The sequence below is a fragment of the Glycine soja genome, chromosome 5 (genome assembly GCF_004193775.1).
Source record: "Glycine soja cultivar W05 chromosome 5, ASM419377v2, whole genome shotgun sequence".
In the NCBI taxonomy this organism is placed as follows: domain Eukaryota; kingdom Viridiplantae; phylum Streptophyta; class Magnoliopsida; order Fabales; family Fabaceae; genus Glycine; species Glycine soja.
The window spans coordinates 30320985-30342845 of record NC_041006.1 but is presented as its reverse complement, the minus strand read 5'-3'; the positions used below and the strand labels follow the sequence as shown (position 1 = coordinate 30342845).

The following is a 21861-nucleotide window of genomic DNA, read 5'->3' as shown; positions in this document are numbered from 1 at the left end:
TCAATTCTCTTAACAATGAACTTATCAACCTTCTTATCCACATCTGGTCCTTCATGACCATCTGTTTTTGAACTTTCTCCACCAATAACAGGTGGACCCTTTCCCCTGTCATTGTTCTGAACAACGGTTCTTCCTCCTTCAACGTCTTGGTCCTCGGTTTATGTGTCATCGTCGTCGTCATCATCGTTAGATTCCACAAGAAGGCTTTCTTTCTCAGCTGGCTGTGACACAAGAGGCACACTTGCATGCCCCATGAACTTGTTATTTCTAAACAATGTGCCTTGCTTGGATTTATTTTCTTCATGACTTTTCTTTCCCACTGGTGTGCTTCTCTCACTTGTGAAGCTTCTCTTCAACTCCTTATTGAAGGAAGGTGCTTCGTTGGATGAACCATTGAACCTTGGCTTCATGAACACTGATTTCTGAAACATTGTTGGTGGCGGTGGCGGAGGTGGTGGAGGACAAGACTTGTAGAAGCCCTTCTTCCTCACCGAATCCTCTGCGTTTGAAGACAACATTATAACATAAGTTTTTGAAGACAACATTATAACTTCAGCTTTTCTATTGGAATTGCTTGAAAATCCTTGAGAAATTGTTGACCTATTTAGAGATTGAACATCTGTATCAACAACATCAGCTTTAACTTCTGCATTTCTATTTGAATTGCTTGAAAACCTTTTAGAACTCATTAACATGTTCAGAGATTGAACATCAATATCTTCTTCGGATAAGCGAGATTTCAAGCTTCGAATGGGAAAAAGCATAGGCTGCTCTCCACTCTGGTCATGAAAACTAGAATACTTTTGCAACCGTGGAGCAGCAACAACAACCATAGGTTCGTTCCTGTAGTGTTGGCTGCTCCAAATTTGGACTTTTATTTCATTAGACTCGACGGGGCTCTCACCCTCGTCCTCAAAAAAAGAAGAAACCTGAAGGAACCTTGACACAAGAGTTTATGCAGTGTCAAACCTGAAGGAACCACATACACACTCACACACACACACACACACATATACCCAACTACAATAACAAAACATAAGCACCCTTCAAACCCAGCATTTTAAATTAGTTTCATAATCAACTGCCGATGTCTATATTTGTCTGTAATTGAATTTAACCTTTTGTATGTTCTTGTATGTGATAAGTGTAATTTGCTATATAAACAACTGTTGTTCATGCTGAGTGAACCTTAGATTCCCGTTTGAGACTAAATGCAATGACTCTTGTGGACAGTTTGCATTAGTCATTGTATTTAGTCTTGAATTGTCCGTTTGGACAGTTTGGAGAGGCTGGTATTTTTATGTTAGATTCATTCGTGAAGGTTATTATTATTTTCATTAATTTGATTAAATTTCGGTTCAATGCATTTCATATTGTTCTCTGAGTGCATACTTGATTATCGAGAAATTCATTTGACCGATGTCATGTCGTGTACTTGGAGACCAATGCGAAATGCTACTGAAATTTAGTCAAATTTTTGTAAATAATGGTAACCCTGACGTTTGAAGCTAACATAAAAGACAGTTTTCCTAAATGGGATAGGGCCACACCTATAAATAAAAAGTGAGATTTTCATGCATGGAATTGCTTAGATGGATCGAAGTTGGATGAATGAAAGTCGCATGAGCCCAGAATATGAGGATGGCATCGAATAGTTCTTGCAATTTGCTTCAGAAAGAGGTCGACCGAATGAAGAAGGAAAATATTATTGTCCTTGCATCAACTATTTGAATGGAAGACGACAATTACTCGATGACATACGGGACCATCTATTGTGTGATGGGATTAAGAAGAATTACACGACGTGGATATGGCATGGTGAAGTCACAGACATGCAGAGTGGGTCCCAATCTGAACCATTTGATGTAGAAATGGGAGATCGGTTAGAGGACATGATTCGTGACCTTGGACAAGAGTCTTTCCAGCAAGCACACACCCTTGTGTATGAAGGATTGCAGAGTGATTCTAAGAAGCCTTTGTATGCAGGGTGCAAGAATTCCTTAACCCTATTGTCTGTTGTGTTAAGTCTGGTTAATGTAAAGGCCAGGTATGGGTGGAGTGACAAAAGTTTCACCTCACTGCTTGAGGTAGTGCACAATCTACTTCCAGAGGACAACACGTTGCCTAAAAGTTACTATAAGGCGAAAAAGATATTGTGTTCGATGGGTATGGAGTATCACAAGATTCATGCTTGCCACAATGATTGCATATTGTACAGGCATGAATTCCAAGAAATGTCCAAATGCCCTATCTGTGGGACTTCACGGTACAAAGTGAAGGATGAAGAAGAAAGCAGTTATGATGAAAACTCGAACAAGGGCCCCCCAGCGAAGGTTTTGTGGTATCTTCCAATCATTCCAAGGTTTAAGCATCTTTTTTCTAACGAGGATGACGCAAAAGACCTTACATGGCATTCAAATGGAAGTATTTCTGATGGAATGGTCCGTCATCCGACTGATTGCTCGCAGTGGAAGAAGATTGATGGTTTATATCCGAATTTCGGGAAAGATCCAAGAAATCTTAGACTTGGACTAGCCAGTGATGGAATGAATCCATATGACACCTTAAGCACTCAACACAGTTCATGGCCAGTTCTGCTAGTAATTTACAATTTGCCTCCTTGGTTGTGCATGAAGCGAAAATACATGATGTTGTCTATGATGATATTGGGCCCAAGACAGCCAGGAAATGACATTGATGTTTATCTAAGTCCGTTGGTTGAAGATCTGAGAAATTTATGGGACGAGGGGGTTATAGTGTTTGATGCGTTTTGCAAGGAGACCTTTGAAATGCGTGCAATGCTTTTTTGTACCATTAATGACTTTCCAACATATGGGAATCTCAGCGGTTACAGTGTTAAGGGTCATCATGCATGCCCCATCTGTGAAGAAAATACAAGTTACATACAACTTAAACATGGGAGAAAAACTGTCTACAGTAGGCATCGCCGCTTTCTAACACCCAATCATCCTTACAGACGGCTGAGAAAAGCTTTTAATGGAAGTCAAGAGCATGATATTGTGCCGATACCGTTGACTGGTGAGTAGGTATATCAGCGGGTTCAACACCTGAATACTGTATTTGGGAAGACCCAAAAGAAGGATAAAAGTCAGAGTTGCATATGGAAAAAGAGGTCCATTTTCTTTGATCTTCCGTATTGGTGTGATCTTGACGTTAAACATTGTATTGATGTTATGCATGTGGAGAAAAATGTTTGAGACAGTGTGATTGGGAAGCTCCTTAACATTCAAGGCAAGACGAAGGATGACTTGAATACCCGTCAAGATCTAGCTGATATGGGTATACGATCACAGTTGCATCCAAGGTCTGATGGGAAGAAAATTTACTTGCCCTCAGCCTGCCATACTTTGTCCAAGAAGGAGAAGATAAGTTTTTGTCAGTGTCTTTGTCGGGTGAAGGTTCCACAAGGATACTCTTCAAATATTAAGAGCCTTGTGCAGTTGAAGGAGCTTAAGCTTGTAGGGTTAAAGTCTCACGATTGTCACGTGCTCATGCAACAATTGTTAGCCGTGGCTATATGAGACATCTTGCCAAACAAAGTCAGGTTAGCGATAACTCGCCTGTGCTATTTCTTCCATGCTATATGTAGCAAAGTCATTGATCCAGTCATGTTTGATGAGTTGGAAAATGAGGCCACAATTATACTGTGCCAGTTGTAGATGTATTTTCCCCCTGCTTTCTTTGACATCATGATTCACTTGATTGTGCATCTGGTCAGAGAAATCAAATGTTGTGGTCCTGTTTATCTACGGTGGATGTACCTGGTTGAGCGATACATGAAGATCTTAAAAGGGTATACAAAGAATCTATATCGTCCAGAAGCATCTATTGTTGAGAGGTACATTGCAGAAGAAGCCATTGAATTTTGTTCAGAATACTTAGAGAAGGCTAAACCTGTTGGGCTTCCTGAGTCTCGGCATGATGACAAAGTGGGTGGTAAGGGTTCAAGAGGACTGCATGTGATCACTCCAAGTGTAGAAGATTTGTTACAAGCTCACTTGTATGCCTTGAACAACAGTAATGAAGTTTTGCCATACATAGTTAAGCATGAAGCTTTAGTCAAACAGAATAATCCGAAAATGTCAAAGAATTGGGTGTTGAAAAAGCATAACAAGACTTTTTGAGATTGGTTTAAAGATACAATCTTTGCATATGAGAATGCTTCAGAAACATTAAGAAAGCTAGTAGATGGGCCTAAAAGAAATGTTATAACCTGGCAAGGATACGACATAAACAGGTATTCATTTTACACAAAAGCACAAGATGACAAAAGTACAATGCAGAACAGCGGGGTCACCCTAAGGGCTGAATCTCAACACTTTGCAAGTGTCAATGACGCCAATCCCTGTGTAGCTTCCATCCCTTACTTTGGGTTCATTGATGAAATCTGGGAGCTTAACTATGTGAAATTTACGGTATGTGTTTTCAAATGTAAATGGGTTGACAGCAACACCGGTGTGCGCACTTATTATATAGGATTTACGTTGGTAGACCTAAAGAAACTTGGTTATCACAATGACCCTTTCATCATGGCAGAACTAGCTAGACAAGTATTTTACGTGCAAGACCCTTGTGATGAAAGGTGGTGTGTGGTTCTGCAGGGCAAAACAATTGGTGTTAATGTAGAAGATGATGATTCATACATGGACATCTATGTTAGTCCTTTGACCGCTCAAATCACTCCTAACGTTGTCGGAGAAGAAGAAGCTGACGACGTTCATGCTAATCGAAATGATCATGATGAAGGAGAATTGATTAACAACGTCTAATGTAATTTTGTGCAGAGACAGAGGTCACCAAAGCAAGTAAGTGACAACTACATTTTTCTCTGATTGACGCATCGGTATTTTCTTTTAGATGGTATCCTTAGGACTTCATACAGCTCATGTTTGTCGTCAGTTTCATCATCCACCACGTTTTTCTTCTCTATCTTCTCTCGTTTATTGTTGTTAAACCCATATTTATGCTTTCTTCCCTTCATGTCTTGTTTTATCACACTTTTAGCCGAATTTCCTATCTTCAGCACAGTTGAATCTCCTGTCTTATTATCCAATGACACACTTTGATGGCCTGTATCTCTTTTCTTCGTATGTTCTAGTGCTTCAGCTTCAAAATGCATAAAGCAATCTGAATTTTCCAATGATCACCAAAGGCTTCTGCATCAGCATTGACACTCTCCACCCTCTTTGGTTTATGCTTCTGTGCTGCATTCCGTGCTTCCTCCTTATAAATCTCAGATTTATTGGAGGTCCCACTAGAAGAATCAGCACCAATACGTGCTTGTTCCTTCTCTACCAGCTCAATATCTTTCCTTTCAACTTTTGTTTTGTAAATTACAGTGTAGTTTACAAAAGCAAAGGTGAAACGAAAGATAGAGATGGTAGAGGAGGAACAGGCACGGATTGGTGCTGATTCTTCTGGTGGGACCTCCAATAAATCTAAGAATTATAAGGAGGAAGCACGGAATGCAACACAGAAGCATAAACCAAAGAGGGTGGAGAGTGTCAATGTTTGTGCAGAAGCCTTTGGTGATCACTGGAAAATTCATATTGCTCTATGCATTTTGAAGCTGAACCACTAGAACATACAAAGAAAAGAGATACAGGCCATCAAAGTGTGTCATTGGACAATAAGACAGGAGATTCAACTGTGCTGAAGATAGGAAATTTGGCTAAAGTTGTGATAAAACAAGACATGAAGGGAAGAAGGCATAAATATGGGTTTAACAACAACAAACGTGAGAAGGCAGAGAAGAAAAGGGTGGTGGATGATGAAACTGGCGACAAACATCAGCTGCATGAAGTTCTAAGGATGCCATGTACATGTGTATTTATGAAAATATAGTATTTATATTCCATCAAGCATACATTGACTGTTGATTACATGTAATAGACTTTTTATAACATGGTTGCCCCAAATCACAATTAAAAAGCAGAACTACCAATGTTTCGGAGTCCTTTGGTTAATTTGTCTTGTCTCCTTCTGTGGTGGGGTTTTGTTGGGTTTTATGTTTTTGGAAGGTGGCACCTTGGGTGTCTTGTATCTTATCTCCTAAGTACCTTTGGTCCAGTTATGTTTTATTAATAATATTATACTTTTGCCTTCCAAAAAAAACTTATGACTGATCCTCTTTTGATTAATCCTATTTTGTATGTTGTTGTATGTTATTGTATAAAAGATCATGGGTTCTCCACCTGCCTCCACTCCTCCTCCTCCTCCTTCTCCTCCTCCTCCTTCGGACGCATCGGCTTTGCCGTCTGTCGTGAAGCGGACACGCAAAGCCTCACGTCTACGATCGTTGTCCACTAGACCACCTGGTGCTGAGAGACCAGTGGTGCATGTTGATCCTGCTACTGGGAGGGCCGACGGTCCCCACAAGAAGAAATTAAGAACATATTTGGGGATTGTGGCGCGTGATAAGGTGGACGTCACCTACGAGAACTGGAAGGAGGTCCCTACTGCTCAGAAGGACCTGATTTGGGAGGATATTCAGGTATTTTTGTTTTCTTATTTGATTTTGTTTAATTAATAGCCAAAAAATACATTATTGTAACAAATAAACTTTATTTGATGTTGTCAGGAAGAATTTGATATCCCAGAGGCTTCTGACAGTAGGACGAAAAGGAAGTTACTGCAGACCGTGGGGGAGAGATGGAGGCAGTTTAAATCAGACCTCACGAGGAAATAGGCCCTTGCAGCTGATCAGGACAGTGTCGAGGACAGTGTCTGTGAGAAATACGGCATCAGCAAGGAAAAGTGGGCCCAGTTTTTCCAGACTCGCAGAGACCCTTCTTGGGAGGTATGTTCCTTGCCATTTAAGTTGTTTTTCATATTAAACATGATGTTGTTATACTTCATTCTACCCATTTCAAACATTATTGTTTAATTTTTTCAGGATGTGCGCAAGAAGGCACAGGCCATCCAGAAGCAGAATACTGCCCTTCACGTTTTGTCTCGTGAGGGTTATGATTATTTGGAGCAGAAGCTCCTGGCTGAGAAGACGAAGAAGAAGCTGGAGGAAGCTTCACAATCAGGAAGCGTTGATGGCGTCATCGACCCTCCATCCCCGATCAAACGCCACGTGAAGTGGAAGATGGCCCGCATGAAGAGACATGGGAGATGACGACTGAGGCTGCAAAGGAAATCGCTGAGAAGATTGTAAGTCATTTTCAACTAACCATTACAATTATGCTTCAATATTTTGAGAATGCCATGTACCACTGTGTGTTTTCTGTGCATGATTCGTTTGAGGAGCAGGCCACACAGGAATCGTTCGTCCCCCATGGACGTCAGGATGTTCTCACCGCTGCTATTGGACGTCTAGAGCACCCTGGACGTGTCCGTGCTGCTGGAGCCGGTATCACCATCAAGCAATACTTTGGATCGGCACCACGGACGTCCCGCAGCGCTTCCTCCCTGCCTCCTGATGAATTACAGCAGCTGGCCCAGGAGATCAGGGACCAGCTAGAGGAGTCCATCACAGAGAAAGTGACGAGGTAGGTCATGGCATCCTTCAGCCAACTTCAATTGCATATGCAATCTCAGGGACTTGCAGTGCTTCCTGAGCCTCTGGTTGGTCCCTCCGGTCCTCGAGTGAGCACAAAGGGGAGTTGTGTTGATCCCTCAGGAAACGATCCTGAGACGGGTGACTCTGACAGGTGCGGCTTGTACATAGAAGCAGATCCTGCCCGCCTGGTTGCCATGGGGAGAGTTTATGAGGGATCCATTGTTGTTCATAACACTCCTGTGTTGCCTGGACAAGTAAAGGTGAGTGTGGAGGAGGTTACAGATGCAAATGCTCCAGTTCCTGTACCCACTGATGAGGTTTCCTTAGTGGGGCAGACACTTCACACCTTCCTTGCTTGGCCGACACATCTGGTCAAGTCTTTATCACAACAGGTACTTATTGTCCTTACTATATGTTTATTCTTTTTAAATTAATTCATTAAGTGTGTCTCAAATTAGGCTATTTAACTTTGTTTCATGAACAGTTAGCTGTGTCTCCGGCAAAACCACCTCCGAAGCCCGATCCGGAGGTCGATGATCCGCTTTATCTGATGACATTGACCATCCCAAAGCTTTTCTTGAGGCCTTATCAGGTTAGATGGGATGCCACCGTGTTCGGGGTCTTTAATCCAGATTTCCCCCTTTACATAAAGCATGAAGACCTCTCCGAAATCGCACACGGTGGTCAATGTCTCAGCATATCAGTGTTATAGTTGTGGATTCTGTAAGTCTTTATATAAAAGGCTTTTAATTACCTAAGTTATGGCTTTCAATTCATAAATATTTAACTTTGACTTAACATAAATAGGCATCTCATTGAAACATGTATGCGAGTGGGGAATTCTGATATCTATGGATTCCTCGAGCCAGAGTCCATTCAGAGGTCTGGGCAATCGCAGTTTGAGTCTGAAAGTTACATAAAGAGTTGGATGTAGAGTTCACAACGCGATGTCTATCTTGGAGCCTACCTAAATGGGTAAGTCACAAAATAACTAAATTTAATTAATGTTTACTAATGTACTAACTCATTTTAGGTTCCACTGCAGCGGACACTGGCAGATGGTGGTCATCCTGCCCAAGGAACACCTAGTTGTCTGATTTTGTTCATTGCATAACAGGCCAGACAACTACCTTAAGGGGATTATTAATAGGTTAATGTTCTTTTCAATACATTTGCATTGTAATACCTCGGCGTACAACACCAACATTTAATTGTTACTCATATGGAACAGTGCTATCAAGGGTCTTGATGATGCTCCACAGCCTAAATCAAAGGCTTCTGCTAGGTGGATTGTCGTCAAGGTACGTCATTTACATAAAACTTCCACTTATATATATTTCTTTATGTGTTTGTACACTAGTTGTTTAATTAATTTCCAAATTTCATTATGTATTTAGTGTAATAGACAAAAAGGAAGTACTGAGTGCGACTACTATGTGATGCACTGGATGTGCACCATCATTTTAGGAACTTTTAGGAATAATTGGGAAGCGGTAAGTTTATTTCAAACAAAATCAATTTATTTATAATTTGTATTACATTATTAACTTATTATGATTTATTTCATCATGCAGTATTTTAACGATCCTAGACCATTGGAGCAAGAGAGATTAAAAGCATTGCAGATCCGGTGGGCACAATTTTATCTCTGAGTTAGAGATTAGGCCTAGGATTTAGGGACATTATCTTTAGCTTTAGTTTACTTTGGTTTAACATTTTTTACATTTTCTATGTAACATGAACATTGAATTCATTTGATGATTGTTCTTTATGATAAATCAATTATTTGATGTTTATTATCATTAAAACTGCTTGAAAGCAGAATAAAATGTTTATTTGCTGTGAATTGGGTCTGAAATTGCATTTGACAGGCACAACTTTGGGTTTACTGTAAAAATAGAAAGTATATATAAAAAAAATACTTGAAAACAACATCGGTTATTAACAAAAACCGATGTTAATATCATAAACAACATCGGTTATTTACAAAAACCGATGTCGATATGAACCTTAACATCGGTTGTAATAGAAAACCGATGTTAATGTATGTATATTAACATCGGTTATTTGTGTATAACCGATGTCAACATTTTTATTTTAACATCGGTTATCTGTAGATAACCGATGTCAACTCTTGTACATTAACATCGGTTAGTTATAAATAACCGATGTGAACATTTGAATATTAACATCGGTTATGTACACATAACCGATGTTATACACAAAGAACTACACCAAATAAGTGTATGCATCATCAACGTTGACATCAGTTTTCTAGCAAAACCGATGTTAATGGAATATATTAACATCGATTTTCGTAGGAAACCGAGTTAACATCGGTTTTGCTAAAAAGCCGATGTTAATATAACATATTAACATCGGTTTTACTGGAAAACCGATGTCAACGTTCATCATGCGTACACTTTTTTTGCGGTTGTTCATTGTGTTTAACATCGGGTATTTAGAGAACCGATGTTGTCATATACATGTTAACATCGGTTCTCCAAAACCGATGTTAACATTGATACATTCAACATCGGCACTTTCAACATCGGTTTTAGAACCGATGTAGAATATTCTAAATAACCGATGTTGAAAGTGTATTTTCTAATAGTGAACGTTTGAACCAAAGCTTTGAAGGACCTTGGTAGTGAGGCCAACAACAACAACACCTGCTCTTTATCAAAGAGTTTATCATCTCCATTCAACAATTGACTAACTAGCTAATTGAAATTATTGATGTGGTCATGGAGATCTCCTCTCCTCTCTATTTTTGAGTTGATACAACTCCATCTTCAAACAAGATGATTGGTTAGCAACTTTGATGCATAGATATTCTCGAGCTTCTCCCATAAGGCCTTCGATGTTTTCTCCTTCAACATGTTGTGTTTTATCCCGAGAGCAAGAGCTAACCGAATCATGCTCACAGCCATCCTTTGGATCTTAGTCCACTCGGTTTCATTTATAGAAATCGCCCTTTCATCTTCTAACGCCTGATCAAGACCTTGTTGCACCAAAAGTTCTTGAATAGTACTTTGCCAAATCATAAAATTTATTTTTCCATCAAACAACGGTATCTTGAAGCTTTGTGTGCTCCCAGCCATAGCTCTGATACCACTATTGGGGTAATCAACGCTCCCAAAATAAAATTACCCACCCCCACAAAGGATCGTGAGAACACACAAAGATTACACCGTAGGAAAAATAATAACAAACACAAGAATTTAATGCGGTTCAACACCTCTTGCCTATGTCCACGGAACCATCTAAAAAAATATTTCACTATCACAAAAATGATTACAAGATTGTAACCCAACCCAAATAGTGTATCACTCTACAAACTCGAGTACCCCACTCCATGGTTACAAGAAATGATAACTCTCTCACACAAAGACACTTTTCTCCCAACAAAGTGACTTTGTTTCACAATCTTTATTCTCACACACTCTCTCTTCATGTGTTTTGTTTCTCCATTAATTCTCTTCTTTATTTATAGTGAAAATTGTCACCAACTATAATAAATAAGCTCTCTTGGATGTTGAAACAAAAACAACTTTCAATGCATCCATTCAACTAAGGTTCATCTAGTAAAATGCAATCCTTCACTTTGCATTTAAGTCACCTAAACCTTAGTGATAAAAATCCAATTCTCAATATGCATGCACCTTATCTTTTGGCTTGAAACTCTACAGTTAATGACTTGGTCTCCTTGGAAATTGTTTCAATTCTTTAAGTTCATGTCCTCATTTTATTAAAATCTTAACACTTGGCACATATGGTCATTTTGTTAGTTTATCACACTAACTTAATCAATTTGGTGACACGTGACAAATTGTGAGAAATGTCATGTTAGCCCAAACTGACACTTTTAGAGCAAACAACTAACAAATTTAACCAATTTGATCTAACAAAGACATTTTAAAGGACCAAAGTGAAACAAATTGAATTGAAACCTAAAATAGTCTAGACAAATTTTTTGAAACAATACCTTTATTTCCATGTCTCCCAGCCACTTTATCTCCTACTTTAATTTCACGTTTTTGTAAAATATATATACGAATAGTTTCTAGATTAATGTGTTGATTTTAAACCTCTTTCTCTTTTCATAATGGACTTCTTTGAACTTTTAAAGAAAAATATAATAATATACTCAATTTATCAAAGTATCTTCTCATGGCAAATGCTTGTCAAAAAGCATTTGTAACTAATCATGTTGGGGATTTTGGTTTATTATTGGGAATTTTAGGTCTGACAAACAATTGGGGCAAATCTAGCTCTTAGACGAGCTAGGACACGAGTATAGGCTATCAATGTGATTTCATAACAAGTTAATGTGTCCGAATATCAGAATAATTAAAAAATGGAAAATTAAGCAATAAGGTACACAACCAACATTCTTTTTTAGCCAAAAAAAAAACTAACTAAATATTTAGCACTTTTATAATAACTATTCCCTTGAAATGTATTACTTTTATTTAGATAATTTTCTCTCATTTATAATTAAAAATAAATAAAATTGAGTAAAGTACCCATATGTGTCATGTGCCTTGATTTTAATAAAAGAAGTGCATACACTTTAAGAATTAAAAAATTCCAAGAAAAGCAAGTTATTTAATAAAAGAAGTGCATACACTATAGCTATTAGATGAACTAGAAGCTATTGATACTCAAGGGTCATAACATTATGATAGAAAATGACATGTTTCAGAGTATACGAAGTTGTCATCACAAACTGAGGGGCTGTATAGCCTTTTGTTCCATTTATTTTAGTTGATACATGACTTGCATGTCCCACTGGTGTATCTTTAGCAAGCAAAAAATCAAGAAATTTTTCATTGCACATGGTTTTGAAATATAAGATATTAAGATGGAGGAAAAGGTTATGCAGATGTAGGAAGTTTAATTGTTGAAGAAGTTATCGTACTGGACAAACAAATGGTTGATATTGATCATCTTTGTGCTACTTAGATTATTGTTTCTTCAATAGTAAGACCTTCTATTGCACTTCCTCAACCTAAGGATTCTACACCAACATTTGTTCACACACTTCGATTAAGTTGTTGCATCTTTTGAACCAACAACTTCTGATCCTATGTGCACACTTGCTCAAATTGAATCTTTGATTAACTCTAAAATTAAAGTTCATCTTAAAAGACAAAATGCTCAATTATCTGAACAAGTGGCCAACCCAGTACATGCATTGGATACCAAATTCGATCAAAAGATAAATTTTTTATTTTCTCCTATGATGAATCTTCTAAAGTAAGTCATTCCACAACTACCACAATAACCACCACCATTGTAAGATCAAAACCAAGAACATCTCAACTAGCTAACCAACCACCTTAGCCACCTCCTCAACCTTGACTATTATATCATATTCTCTCATTTATCTTCTTGGTGATGCCAAAAAGGGGAGATATGGAGAAATTTGGATGTTTATTGAACAAATTATTGGTTGTTATATATGTTTATGCATAAGTGGTTGATGTTTTCTTTCTATCAGTTTTGCTCTAATATTATATTGTTTCTTTTGCTCTGCTTTGATATATCTTATGTTTTCCTTGTTATATTTGCCATGTCATTGGCTCTTATATATGCATATGCACAATAAAGTATATTGGACTCAAAGGGAATCTAATTGATTTATTTTGTTTCTGCTTTGATACCTTAGCTTTGATAAACTTTTATGTCCCTTATGCTCTGATACATAACATATCATGTTTCTTACTCTGTTACATCCTCACACTACTAAAACAACACCTTTTTTACGACACACCTTCGACAACGGTTCTCGCAAAACCGTCTTAATATATAAGGTGGTCACAATTTTGTAAATATAAGGTTTATCGACGAAGAAAATTTTAGAATGGTATTTTTCTAAGACGGTTTCACGAAAACCATCATGGAAGGATGATAGACTTTTCGCTTTAAATCCATCCATAAACCTAGACCCTGTCTACTTTCGTAGCAACAACCAAATGTGATATTTGGAGTTCAGGTCGTGCGGGTTGTGGAAGCTTCGAGACTCGACCAGACGAAACACGAGGATCCAAAAAAATTTCACGCTTTTGAAAATGTTCGTTAGGGATTCCACCACTCCATTGTGAGGGCGAAGGTTTTATCTATCTCTGGTTTGATCACCTTGAGTTTGTGTGTACTGGGAGAGATTTTGGCATCGAGGTAGGTTTCCATGGCTTTGTAGATTTAGTTGTTGACAAGACCGTCGAACTCATCAATGATTAGGGTTATCTCCGAGGAGAAGCACAAGAACGTGTTGTGGATGCCATTGGTGATGTAGGACCGGAGCTTTGAAGGAAGGAGGTTGCTCGCCATAGAGTGGACCACCATTGCGGTGGTGGCCACCGAGGTCGCCGACGAGAGCACCGTCTTTGTGGTGGCCAATTGGACTTCGTCGCGGAGGAGGTAAAGAAGGACATTCTGATTTTTCAGAAAATCAGTAGCGGATCTTTCTAGGAGATCTATCTCGGTGCGTTCTGCTTCCACTTGCTTTTCGATTTTTGCATATTTACTGTGAAATTTCTTAGTTTCCGTGAATTCGGTGTGTTAATTTTGCTATGTTGTTGCAGGAACTACTATTCAGACAAATGAAGAGGTTGTAGTTAAGCTTGTGAGTGTTTGGACCTACGACCTACTCTAATTTGAAAAAGAAAGTTCTTTTTTTTTTTATGTTTGCAAATTTCAAATATCATGTTTGGTTGCTGAGAAACATTAGGAAGTTGAAGAATTTAGGGGAATCGAAACGTTTTTAGTCATATTGAAATGATGAATATAAGAAATAGTTGTAGTTTTTGTAAAGCGAGATTGGAGCTATGGGATATTGGGATATTGAATATCTTTTGGTGTGCTTTTAGTTTGTTTTCTAACACTAGACTTGGTTGATTAAGTTTTGCTTTTAAGTGCTTGGCAATTGAATTCTCGTGTTTGTTTCTGCTACAAAGTTGAAATTGAGAGCCAACTTGGAGGTGTTTAATTAGATGTTTTGTTTTTGTTTTGATTCAGGAAAGTGTCAAAACCAAGCATCCTCAATTGTTGTACGAATGAAAGTTGTATAAAATACTACAAGGAGGAAGTAATCTCTCTTGTTTTGATTCATTTTAATATTAATTGTATTTTATACCATTTGTGTCAGTTATAAAAATTGAAGCTTCATAATTCTATTTGTTAGAAGTTTCGTTGTCTTAGTAGATGGAATCTTACTTCTATGGTATTTTTAGTTAAGGTCCATCATACTATATTTTCTTTTTATTAATTATATCTAGCTATATATTTTTGCAGGTCTCAAGGTATGTTGTCATGTTATTTCATTGGCTTGACTTAATGTAAGACTACTAAATTTATACCGTCATGAAATAATTCAGGTTTTATCCGAGATTGCTATTACTGACCCATTGCTTTATATGCTATGATTTATTCTATTCTTTCTTATTTATGCATCTCATTTACTCTGCCTTCTTAATGTGTTGTTTGTTGTGATCTTGTTAAAATTTGCTAATCTATTAATGGTACTTGGTACTACTTTTTGATGGAAAAGAGAAAATTAAAGCTTGATGCTTCTACTACTCTTTCCTTTGCATGTCCACTACATATAATTTCTGGTATTTCAGGTAAAGTAGAAGTTTCTTCTGTTGTTTACAAAGTTGGCGAAATCATGCAAGAACTGATAAAGTTGTGGAAGGAACATGAATCATCTCAATCTAAAATGGAGAAAAATGGTGAAAGCTCTAGTAATGGTCCCACTCTAGAAATTCGGATACTATATGAGCATGTCACAGCTACAAACCACCAAGTAAGTTTATTTTTGTTTGTTAGTATTATAAAATTTAAGAATGTGTGTCTTTTTTTTGGAATGTGTGTCTCCATTTTTTTGGCATTTTCTGATGTTTTGTATACTTGTACTTGCACATTACACCATAAATTGAATTAAATTTTAATAAATATTTTAATTATATGATTGGTTTAGTTTTTTGTTTTTTAACTGACAAGTTTATCATGATAATTATAAAAAATTATATTTACTAATAAAAAATAAAAAAGATTGTATTTTTGTTTTGTGGGCCTGGTGGTGTGATTTAAAAGTTGGGATGGGTTAAGAGTTAATTGAGAAGAATATACTAGAATGTTAGGCAGCAAGCCTGACAGAATGTTAAGAACATTTATGCACCTGAAGCTTTGGACATGAGGTATCTAAGTTGTTAATCTTCATTTTCTTGTTTGCTCTTTCATATTCTTGTAGAGGCAGAGCATATATTTTGACATTTGTTAATCTTTCTTCTTCAGGAAGATGTTAATGAACCTATTTCATCACAATGCATTACATAAATACAATTCTAGTAAGTTTTTCATCTTGCACTTTTAATGTGCATCTTATGAGTTGAAGTTTCTCACGCTTGCATTATTTCTAATAAAATGTACATGAGTGGAAAATGATGGGTAAAGTGATATACCTTACTCTTCTTTCTATTTCTTTTTGTTATAAATAACAAACTCTACATTTTACATACATATCAATAGTAGCAGTACTAACATACTAGTAGCATTGGTAACTTAAGAGAAGTGCAATTTCTATACATTATAAAATAATTAATTTGATGGCAAGGAGATTATTATAGACCAGTAGTTGGGCTAAGATTACAATTGGAAGGAAGAAGCAGCAACCGATTGGCCATTCACTTGCAACATTTGACTTCACTACCCAAGTCTTTATCACTTTTTGACAACACAAATGCTTACTTGTCTTGTGACTCATATAACTGCAATTTCAATAAGAAAGTTAAATGGAACTCCTTATCATATGTTTGTATTGCTCCCGTTGAATCGGATGATAGTGTTTCCATTGTGACAGGAGCTCGGTTATAAGTTGAAAACAAGTGTCTCTTTTTAAGGTTGTGTTTCTCTAAAGTAATTGGTGCCACTCTGCAGAAAGCACCTGAGTGGGATCAATCCTCCAGTCATGGCTAGTTTAGCATCATGTATGGGAGCATCAAGAAAGAAATTCTGCAGAAAGGAGTTGATTGGCTTGCTTCAATGACTAAAGGTACATCTATAAAACATAATAAGAGTTAAAATGAAGCTAGTTACATAGGAGAAATATCAACGTAGATAACATACACATATGGTTTCTTCAACAATAACACCTTCTGTTGAACATCCCCAACCTGAGTATTCTACACCAATATTTGTTCAACCCACTTATGTGAAGTTGTTGCACCTGGTGAACCAACAACTTCTGAGCTTATGTGCACACTTGCTCAAGTTGAATCATTGGTTGACTCTAAAATCAAAGTTCATCTTGAAAGACAAAATGCTCAAATATCCGAACAAGTGGCATTTTCTCCTACAACCACCACCAAAAAATCAAAACCAAGAGCATTTTAACCAGCTAACCAACCACCTCAGCCACCTCCTCAACCTTGACTAAGATATCATATTCTCTCATTTATCTTCTTAGTGATGACAACAAGGGGAGATATGGAGAAATTTGGATGTTTATTGAACAAATTATTTGTTGTTATATTTGTTTGTGCATAAGTAGTTGATGGTTTCCTTCTACTATATTATTTCTTTGCTTTGCTCTAATATATCTTATGTTTGCTTTGCTATATTTGAAAGATGTCTAACCCATAAAAAATCTCATAGTAAGACAAAAAATATATTAAAATTTGATGGACTAATGAGATTTATTAAGTGTTACAAGTTTTCTTGCAGCCAATATTGAATTTCTTATCTTAGATGCAAAGTCTATTTTAAATGAACATGTGTCCAATGTGACAAAGATGGACTTAGTCCAATATTTTCACATTAAATTTAGTGTCTGACATGCTATTTAACAAATTGCATCCAATGTTTTATATTGAAAAATTTAGCATCCAATGTGTTGTGTTTTATTTCATCCAATCAGTAAAGAAAACTTACATTTCAATCTATACTTGCGCTGAAGTATTCTTTCATCCAAAAAAGGTGACATGTGAGATGTTCTATAATCAATGATGGTTCACACAAAAGTTTCATCTGATCCTATATCCCTTCTACCTTTTTGATGAGTTTGCCTAACATTTGAATTTCAAGTATTTATTACAAGGCATAACACGATCACCGATGAGAATATGTCTGTTGCAAGCCGTTTTCGTACATTTAATAAAGACAAGGTGAACACTACTTGGAAATGATTGTACCTTTTTGTTTTTCACTCTCCATCAGAATTGGGCACACCAAAAGCAATCTTATGACATGTTCCTAAACCATAAGATTTCAATGGGCTCTCATTCTCACAATGATCACCTTCCGGTGATGCCTATATATTCAAAGATTGAAGCTTTGAATAGTAGCGGTTGAGCAAGAAAGCAATAGAATAGTGACACTATACAAAAAGCTTTCAAAGCTATTGGACAAAACACTCTGTAATACAAATAGTAATCCTTTGTTGTGCAAAGTTAATTTTTTGTACTATATTTTCAAATTCTCGAGTTTTAAGTTGATTTCTTTGTAAATCTTTCAATCATTTTTGTTTGAAAAAGTCAGAAGTGGCTGGGTTACAAATCTCAAGGAAAGATTGATATTGTGCCAGAAGTGACCTTAAGAATACTTGTTTGAAGATAAAAATGACAATAAAGAATTTTTGTTTATAATCATTTATTGATTAGTGAAATTCTTCTTAGGTTGAAAGAGAATTCAACGTAGCTTAATTTGAGTGAATCGATATAAAATAAGTGTTTTTTTCTAACCTTATTTTTGTCCATCACATTTTCTTCTTTGGATAAAACACTCTTAAACTTGGTTCAAATTTATATCTGAGAAAAGATTTGAAAAAAAAATTTGAAGTCACAAACACATTATTCAACCCCTTTTAATGTGTTTTACTTATTTCACTTAGAGTCGTATGTACACCTCTAAAGAAGATAAAAGATATAATATTAAGATTGTTTAATTGAGAGAATCAGAGTTTCATCTCGAAGTTGTGTATCCAAATTTATATTTATATTAAATAGAAGTATATTTTAATTTTTTATGTTCACTTTTATATAAAATTTAAATTTTTTGTAAATATTAAGTTTTTAAAATTATATATATTATTATCTTGACTCCTTAAATTTTTTTTAAAAAAATTCATACTCTTTTGAACACATCTCTACTATTAGAAATTACAACATTTTATTAATCTTATTTCTTATTTAACAAGAATCTCAATTACAATTTTATAATTTTTAATAAATTTTAATTACTAATATGTGTGTGTTAGAAATAATATAATGTTAGAAAGCATATTACTAAAGCTTGTTTTATAAAAACAAACCAAGGAATAAAAATAAGTTATTTTTTTACGCTTAAATATATTCTTGCCATTATAATTTTATGATTGTACAATTTTGGCCCCTTAAAAATTTTTCTTGCACATTTCGTCTCTCATGCTTTTAAATTTTAGTAGTTTGGGTCCAATGTTAGTCTGTCATCACTTTTTTAATGATAATTACTTATGTGACATCTAAATGATAATGTGACAATATCTTGTTAATGTAATGAATGATGTGAAAGTTTGACGCATGTTGACATGGTGGTGATAGTGTGTTTACATGATAATAGATACCTAAACTTAGAGGGTTAATGTCAAGCCAATATACTTGTTATTCTGCTACATTATTTGTCATGTTAGCATATTAATGTCATACTATCACTTAGATATCATGTCATCAATTAGCATTAAAAATTTGACACAAATTAACAATGAAACATTGTGGTTAAATTTTGAAAACTTGGATGACCAAGTTAAAATAAAAAGATTAATTAAGATATCAAAATTGCACAATCGTAAAATATAAAGATCAAAAGTGTATTTAAGTTTTTATTTTAAATTCAAAAGTTTTTAGACACAACTATAACCCTAAAATCAACAAGTTTTTATTAGTTTGAGTGATACTAGATTTAGTTACCTTAATTAGACTCTCAATAATGACTTATCACCATTATGTACTCCCTCGCCTAAATTAGTTGTTTATTATTATCATTATTAGACTTTACTAAATGAGTTATCTGAAATATTTTAATGAGAAATAATGACTTTTCTTTCGAGGTTTTTGTTCTGGTATGAAGTCTGATCCATCATTAGAGTCACCGCATCTCTGATATTCGTTTTAGCGTTGTTTTGTGAACAAGAAAACCCACTCGTATCAAAACAAAAAATTGGGTGACACAGCCGGTTTAAAATGGGCAAGTGGGTCTTCAGACTTAAAATGTCAGTTTCATGTGGGTTATTATGGTCGGTCGCTTATGTGAATCTTTCATATCATCACTACCCGACCCAACTTTAGCATATTAGTGTTATGATACAAAACCCTACATATAAAAGCCTCATTTACTCAATGCCTCTCATACCGGCAAAAAGATCGATATAGTTAATTTCATCATTATTTATTTACCTGAGTAAATCTACACAACATTGGGATAATCAAAAGGTATAGGTGAAATGGCCTTATTCAAGAGATCCTTACGCATGTAACCATAGACGCGCAACACCTGATTATCAGCGAAGTTCAGAGCCCTCTCCATGCTGTTCCAGCAATCCATAGCATCATACGCAGGGTTATGGTGTCCATTGCAGGGTTGGCACCCAGTGAAATGCGTGATGAAAGGCCTCTTCCACTCTCCCACATCGTTCAAATACTCCTCCCTCATCAAACCATAACTTTCACTCACTTTCTCCGCGTGCCTCCTCCTCAATCCTTTAACCTTTCTCTCCACCTCATCGTACCTCTCGCTAACGTTATAGTAAGTCTTCGAAATCTCCAACCAGTAGCCTTGGAAATAGTACTCACTCTCCAGAAAGATCTTGTCCGCCCATTTTTTCTCAACCGCGATCAGATATGCCAGCGCCGTCTGATCGTCCGAGTCCGGAAGAACCTTGTCCTTGAACGTGGATTTTAAGGTTTCCCCCCATTTTTCATACTCCGGGGACATTGGGCCCATGCTGGCCCACACGTCCATAAAATCCAACGACCACTGACAGTTTCTCATGAGGAAAACGCCGGCGTTAAGCCCCGTCCAGCTACGGTTTTCACGTACGAGATTTTCCCAACCGTGGACAACGAGGTTGTGGTCCTTGTAGCGGTTGAGAGGGAGAGTGAACTCCATGTCGGTGAAGACCGCGTCCGAGTCGACCCACCAGATCCACTCGGCCTCCGGGTGAGCCACCATGGCGGCTCGGATCACCGGGTACTTGGCCCAGTATGATCCCATTTTGGGGTGCAATAGGGCGTTATTGTAAATTATGTCGTAGTTGTGGAGGCGGCAGTAGTCAACCTTGTTCTTGAAGAACCTTAATAGAAGGTGATCGCCGATGGGGTTGTGGCAGCGCTTCGGCTGCGACCCCGTCACGACGAGGATCTTGCTATCATGTGTCGTGACGGTGAATGAAGGATGATGCAAAAGCCACTGTTTTCTCTTCTCGTCCCAGTTGTGCATGGGCTTGTCCATGGTGTAACTCGTTTCGGGGTCGTCGTAAAAAGTTGTTTCTGGTGCGTCGGTGTTTGTGGGGAATTGGAGGGAACTGAGTTTTGTGGAGACAGGGTTGAGTTCTGGGTCAGAGTTTGGGATGGGGATTATGAAGGAGGATAGACCCCAGAGGAGAAGGAGGGTTGTGAGTGCTCCTCCGAGGAAGAAGATGCAACCGTTGGGGACCCAAATGGAGGATTTTTTTCTGGAACTGAACTTTGCCATGATTGAGTTATGTTTGAGGTTTTGTGTTGTGATGCCATTTTTATGTGCGGTTGCTCTATGCCACTGTGTCGCGTTCTTGAACCGTTTCTGTGATGTTTCGATACGTCTAAATAAGTGAAGGTAGTTAAAGGAGAGAAAGGTCCAAATTGGGAAAGGATGAAGGACGAAAGCATGAAACGTGAAAGCATCTTCGAAGTGCATGAACATGAAAGCATCTTTTGTTTGCTATTTTGAGGTACATACCAACCAGCCAGCGGTGATAGTTGTCCTGAACTCTTTCCTTTCAATTTGGTTGTGGTGAACTTGAAGGACACTCTTTCCAGTCTATTTTGGACCCAGAACAGTTCAGTCGTTCTGGAGATGGAATTATATGAGGACAATTTTTTTTCTATTCGACACCAGATGAGACATGACTCAAATATGAAATACTATCCGTAAACAAAGTTTAATAATAATTCGTTAATTACAAAATAATAACTTGGTTTTCTAAGTAAAAAATTACTTCTTAATCCAACAAACATTCGTGAGACTGTTTTTATTTTAAAAAGATTAGAATTTTAAAAATATATTTGATTTGACTTTTTGTTTTCTGTTTTTCAGAA

General features: G+C 36.9%; 2 protein-coding genes across 2 annotated transcripts; both read right to left on the bottom strand.

Annotated features, from left to right (window-relative positions):
- Positions 1 to 158: 158 nt before the first annotated feature.
- On the bottom strand, positions 159 to 833 carry LOC114411282. The gene has a single exon (XM_028375011.1). It carries the CDS (start codon positions 831 to 833, stop codon positions 159 to 161), a length of 675 nt encoding a protein of 224 aa, XP_028230812.1.
- Positions 834 to 19936: 19103 nt separating this feature from the next.
- Positions 19937 to 21260, bottom strand: LOC114412493 (galactomannan galactosyltransferase 1-like). The gene has a single exon (XM_028376417.1). The coding sequence runs from the start codon at positions 21257 to 21259 to the stop codon at positions 19973 to 19975; it is 1287 nt and encodes a 428-aa protein (XP_028232218.1). The 5' UTR covers position 21260; the 3' UTR covers positions 19937 to 19972.
- Between the last annotated feature and the right edge of the window lie 601 nt (positions 21261 to 21861).